Here is a 6,067-nt window from a genome sequence, read left to right as displayed (position 1 = left end):
GGCTTGGTATTAATGTTGTGCTAGGTATCTTGAGATGTTGTCATTAAATTAATTTATTTAGAGATTATCTGTTTGGTAACTTAATGTGAGCATAATTGTTTATTCCTTTTATTTTCTTTTCTATTCAGCTTTAATGTCGACTACTTCAATCTCTGCCAACATGAACAATGTTTCAATGTTAAATGGAACAAACTTTAAGGACTGGAAAGAGAACATATTGATTGTTCTCGGCTGCATGGACATAGACTTGGCATTAAGGATGCCAAAACCGAATGCTCTCACTGCATAAAGTACTCCTGAGGAAACTGTGTACTTTGAAAAGTGGGATCGTTCTAACAGGCTAAGTCTTATGATCATGAAGCATGGGATTCCAGAAGTTTTTCGGGGTGCAATAACAAAGGATGTTACCGTTGCCGGTGAATTTCTTTCAGAAATTCAAAAGCGTTTTGCTAAAAACGATAAGGCTGAAACAAGCACGCTTTTAGCAAGCTTGATTTCAATAAAGTATAAAGGCAAGGGTAATGTTCGTGAGTACATCATGGAAATGTCTCATCTTGCTTCAAAACTTAAGGCACTAAAGCTCGACCTATCTGATGATTTGCTCGTGCATTTAGTTCTCATCTCTCTTCCTGCACAATTTAACCAATTTAAGGTCAGTTATAACTGCCAGAAGGAGAAATGGACTCTCAATGAGCTCATTTCATTTTGTGTGCAAGAGGAAGAGAGATTGAAGCAAGAAAGGACTGAAAGTGCTCATCTGGCAAGCACCTCCAAGCATACGGGCAGAAGAAAGCATAAGGGAAAGGAAGTTGCTATTCCTCAGGGTCCGGAACCAAAGAAACAGAAAGTGCAGGATGGTTGTTTCTTTTGTGGCAAGCCCGGACACAGAAAGAAGGATTGTGCCAAATACGTCGCCTGGCGTGTAAAGAAAGGTACATTTCATGTTTGGTCTGTTCTGAAATAAATTTAGCTTCAATACCAAGAAACACTTGGTGGGTAGATTCTGGTGCTACTACTCACATATGTGTTTCTATGCAGGGTTGCCTGAACTACCGAAAGCCAACTGATGCTGAAAGATACATCTTTGTGGGTGATGGCAAGTCAATAGAAGTGCAGGCAATAGCGCACTTTAGATTATTACTGAAAACTGGTTATTATTTGGATTTATTAGACACTTTTGTTGTACCGTCCTTTAGACGGAATTTAATTTCTGTTTCTGTATTGGACAAATTGGGATATTATTGTTCTTTTGGAAATATGAAGTTTAGTATGTCTATTAATTCCAATGTTGTTGGTACTGGTTTACTTAATGTGTTTGATAATCTATATTTGCTCGAAACTATTGCATCTTATAATGCAACCTTGCACGTGGAATCACGAGGTACAAAGCGTAAATTAACTAAGGAAAATTCAGCCTCATTATGGCACAAACGCCTAGGTCACATCTCTAAATCTAGAGTTGAGCGCCTTGTGTCTGATGGAATTTTGGACTCTCTTGATTTTTCAGATTTTGATGTCTGTGTTGAGTGTATCAAGGGAAAACAGACCAAAATAAAGAAATATGGTGCCCATAGGACTACAGATGTCTTAGAATTAATTCATACGGACATTTGTGGCCCATTCCCTATGGCGTCTTGGAATGGTCAACAATATTTTATCACATTCATAGACGACTATTCCAGATATGGGTATCTATTTCTTATCCATGAGAAATCACAGTCTTTGGACGTATTCAAAAAATTTAAGGCCGAAGTTGAGTTACAACTCAACAAACGGATTAAAAGTGTCAGGTCTGACCGTGGTGGTGAATACTATGGCAGATATGATGGATCAGGTGAACAACGTCCAAGACCGTTTGCAAAATACCTGGAGGAATGTGGAATCGTCCCACAATACACCATGCCAGGATCACCTAGCATGAATGGTGTATCTGAGAGACGAAACCGGACTCTTAAGGATATGGTAAGAAGTATGATCAGTCATTCTACTTTACCAGACTCCCTCTGGGGTGAGGCTTTAAAGACAACAACTTATATCTTAAATCGGGTGCCAACTAAAGCAGTTGTAAAAACACCTTATGAGCTTTGGGTTGGGCGAAAGCCTAGTCTAAAACATTTGCATGTGTGGGGGTGTCCTGCTGAGGCGAGGCCTTACAAACCTCATGAACGAAAATTAGACTCTAAAACCATTAGCAGCTACTTTATTGGCTATGCCGAACGATCACGGGGTTACAAGTTTTATGATCCCACAAATAGGTCAATATTTGAGACGAGAATTGCAACATTTTTTGAGGATGTTGAGTTTGGGGGGAGAAATCCAGTTAGAGACATTGTCTTTGAGGAGGAAGCAGGAGTAATCCCACTTCCTACTACTACTTTTGACCAATCACAGGTTCCTACACCTGTCATTGCTCGAGAAGTAATTTCGGATCCTCAACCAGACAATGTTGTTCAAGATAATATAGTTCAAACCCCCATTCAAGATGAGGTAATTGTTCATGAGGAACAAACTCTACAACCTCAACCTCAAGAATCTGTGCCATTAAGGCGATCTACCAGAGAAAGGAGATTTGCATTTTCAGATGATTATATTGTATATCTCCAGGAACATGAGGTAGAAAATGAAATGTCGAAAGATGATCCAATCAACTTTCGTCAAGCCATGGAAAGTTCCAACTCTCATAAGTGGATAGAAGCCATGAATGAAGAATATAAGTCTATGCAAGACAATAAAGTTTGGAAACTTGTCTCATTACCAGTTGGTGCAAAGCCCGTAAGTTGTAAATGGATATTTAAAACCAAAAGGGATTCAAATGGTAATGTGGAGAGGTATAAGGCACGTCTTGTAGCCAAAGGCTTTACTCAAAAAGAAGGAATTGACTTTAAAGAAACTTTCTCTCCAGTTTCTTCGAAAGATTCTTTTAGGACAATTATGGCGCTTGTTGCATATTTTGATCTTGAGTTGCATCAGATGGATGTCAAAACAGCTTTTCTTAATGGTGACATTAAAGAAACAATTTATATGGTGCAGCCAAAAAACTTTGTGTCAGGAGACCCAAAGAATATGGTTTGCAAATTGACTAAATCCATCTATGGACTCAAACAAGCTTCTCGTCAGTGGTACTTCAAATTTCATCAAGTTCTCACTTCGTATGGTTTTGAAACTAATGTTGTTGATGAATGTGTGTATCACAAGTTCAGTGGGAGTAAACACATATTTTTGGTTTTATATGTTGACGACATATTGCTTGCCACAGACGATATAAACTTATTGCATGACACCAAGAGATTTCTATCTAAGAATTTTGAAATGAAAGATCTTGGTGATGCTTCCTTTGTATTAGGAATCGAAATACTCCGAGATCGTTCTCGGGGTATTCTGGGATTATCACAAAGGAGCTATATCGAAAAAGTACTCAATAGATTTGGCATGCAAAATTGTAAATCAGGTGAAACGCCGGTTGCTAAGGGAGACAAGTTTAGTCTCAGCCAATGCCCGAAGAACAGTCTTGAAATTCAAGAAATGCAGAAGATTCCTTATGCCTCGGCTGTAGGGAGTCTAATGTATGCTCAAGTATGTACGCGTCCGGATATTGCGTTTATAGTTGGCATGTTAGGCAGATATTTAAGTAATCCTGGCATGGATCATTGGAAAGCAGTCAAGCGTGTTATGCGATATTTACAGAGAACAAAGGAATATATGCCCACATATAGGAGATCGGATAAGTTAGAGGTCATTGGATATTCCGACTCCGATTTTGCTGGATGCCAAGACAGTAGGAAATCCACATCAGGCTATATTTATCTGTTAGCTGGCGGAGCAATTTCTTGGAGGTCTGCAAAGCAGACGCTCATAGCTTCATCCACCATCGCCGCAGAATTTGTAGCATGTTATGAGGCATCAAACCAAGGGATATGGATGCGGAATTTTGTCACTGGGTTGCGTATTTTGGAAGGCACTGCAAGACCACTTAAGTTATATTGTGACAATAAGTCTGCAGTTTTATATTCCAATAACAACAGGAGCTCGACAAAATCAAAGCATATTGATATCATGTTCCTAGTTGTAAAAGAAAGAGTGAACAGTGGACAGATTTCCATAGAGCACATTGGGACAAACTCCATGATAGTGGATCCACTTACGAAGGGACTACCACCCAAGGTCTTTCATGAGCACACTGCTCAGATGGGTGTTGTTCTATTTGAGAACATTCTGGTTTAGTGGGAGTTTGTATTTATATTACTGCTTTATGTCAGCCTTGAGTTTTATCTATGTAATTAGATTAATTTCTGTAGAAATGAAATATTCAGTTTATTACGCTCTGCTACGTATTGTGAAGTATTGATCTCAATAAAGTTAAGTAGGACCAGTTGGAAATAGGCATGTATGGATCACATCACATGTAATTTCCATGCTACGCATCCATGATTGATCTTTGCCATTTAGCTGTTTTAGTATACGTGACCATTGGTGGGTCGAGTTACGATTGATGTAACGAAGACCGCTTTGATCCTATATTAATATAGTTAATGGACAAGATTGTTTGGATACCCTCAAGTTATGATAATAAATTTCTGAGCTCACTAAACTTAAGCACATTTTTCAGGATACATATGTGGTCCAGTGGGAGATTGTTAGATAATGTCTCAATGGGACCACATAATTAAATGTGGTGTTATCATTTATAAGAAGCCTACAATTTAAGTGATTCAATTTAGTTAATAGGCTTAAGAGTATGTGTTATAGACCTAATGTGTAGATACTAGTTGTATAATTTCTATTTCTATGAGGGGCAGAAATAGAAATTAAAACATATTGGTTAAAGTTGGTTTTCATTCCTTTTGAACTTCCACAACCTTTCAGTTTTGAAAACCAATAAATAGAAATTAAAACCAATAATGGTTAAAGTTGGCTTTCATTCCTTTTGAACTTCCACAACCTTTCAGTTTTGAAAACCAATTACAACCTTTAAAAGGTTATGGTCCCTATTCCTTCCCAAGTGAAAAAAATAAGAACACTGTCATTTTTTTCTAAATCCTCTCAAGGAGAAACATAAGGCACCAAAGGGGAAAGGATTAGAAGGCAATAACATAATCAATAACAAAGAGTTCATTAATAATCACGCTTCCGTTTAACCGTTCATCAATGGATTCAGGTATGTCATTCTGTCTTGATTTCTTGATAATACACATGGTAAATGATCCAAAGTGTAAGGTTTATGTTCTGAAATTTATGTTGACAGAAAGATCTCACCAAATAGATGAACCAAAATCTTCAGAACCAGAGTTGAAGAAAAACCCCAAATAACGAACCAAATCAGCTCCAAAACCGAGACTGCAACAGCATCAAAATTACTTACAAAGAACCCACAAAAGTTTGATCAAAACCTGCTGCTCTATCCACCAAAACCAAACTCACCGAATAATTAAATATGTTGTAGCCTCCATTTGTGTCTTGGGAAAAACAATACCCTGATAAATATATTGTGGATCTAGGGTTTATAATCAAACTTTAGTTGTTTCCAAATTGGATTAGGTCTCCACAAAATTAGATATAATATATAAAAATATATTATACCTAAACCAAACCAAATTAAAACTCCTTTAGTAAACCAATTGGGTCCCACACTCCAATAAGGAGGTATACCCAACAATTCTCCCCCTACCGACTTAGGTGGAGATATCAACCATAACTCTTCTTTGCAAGCTTCTGTAATGGAAATAAATTCAGCTTCGGTAGTTGAGAGAGCAACACATTTTTGTAATTTAGATTGCCATGCCACAGCTCCCCCTGCAAAAGTCATCAAATACCCCGAAGTAGATTTCCTAGAATCAATATCACCGGCCATGTCAGAATCGGTGAACCCATCAAGCATCGGCTTACCATCCCCAAAACACAAACACACCTTCGAAGTCCCTCGAAGATACCTTAGAATCCATTTTACCGCTGCCAAATGTTCTTTACTCGGATTAGAGAGAAAACGACTCACCACACCAACGGCGTGAGCAATATCTGGCCTTGTACAAACCATGGCGTACAACAAAGAACCAACTGCTTTCAGCATAAG

General features: G+C 38.1%; 1 protein-coding gene across 1 annotated transcript; it reads left to right on the top strand.

The window, feature by feature from the left end:
* Nucleotides 1-1,286, top strand: LOC145801564 (uncharacterized). The gene is made up of 2 exons (XM_082893338.1): nt 1-932; nt 1,039-1,286. The coding sequence occupies exons 1-2, from the start codon at nt 350-352 to the stop codon at nt 1,065-1,067; spliced, it is 612 nt and encodes a 203-aa protein (XP_082749464.1). The 5' UTR covers nt 1-349; the 3' UTR covers nt 1,068-1,286.
* Nucleotides 1,287-6,067: the final 4,781 nt, after the last annotated feature.

Source organism: Camellia sinensis, chromosome 10 (assembly GCF_055761805.1).
Source record: "Camellia sinensis isolate YWXY chromosome 10, ASM5576180v1, whole genome shotgun sequence".
NCBI classification, from domain to species: Eukaryota; Viridiplantae; Streptophyta; class Magnoliopsida; order Ericales; family Theaceae; genus Camellia; species Camellia sinensis.
Note: the sequence above shows the minus strand (reverse complement) of the source record. Positions and strands in the feature narration are given on the sequence as shown.

Bases quoted from the DNA above. Each gene is read 5' to 3' on its own strand.
- LOC145801564 (XM_082893338.1), top strand. From the start codon at position 350: ATGATCATGAAGCATGGGATTCCAGAAGTTTTTCGGGGTGCAATAACA. The intron at 933-1,038 runs GTACATTTCATG...GTTTCTATGCAG, and splicing joins CGCCTGGCGTGTAAAGAAAG to GGTTGCCTGAACTACCGAAA.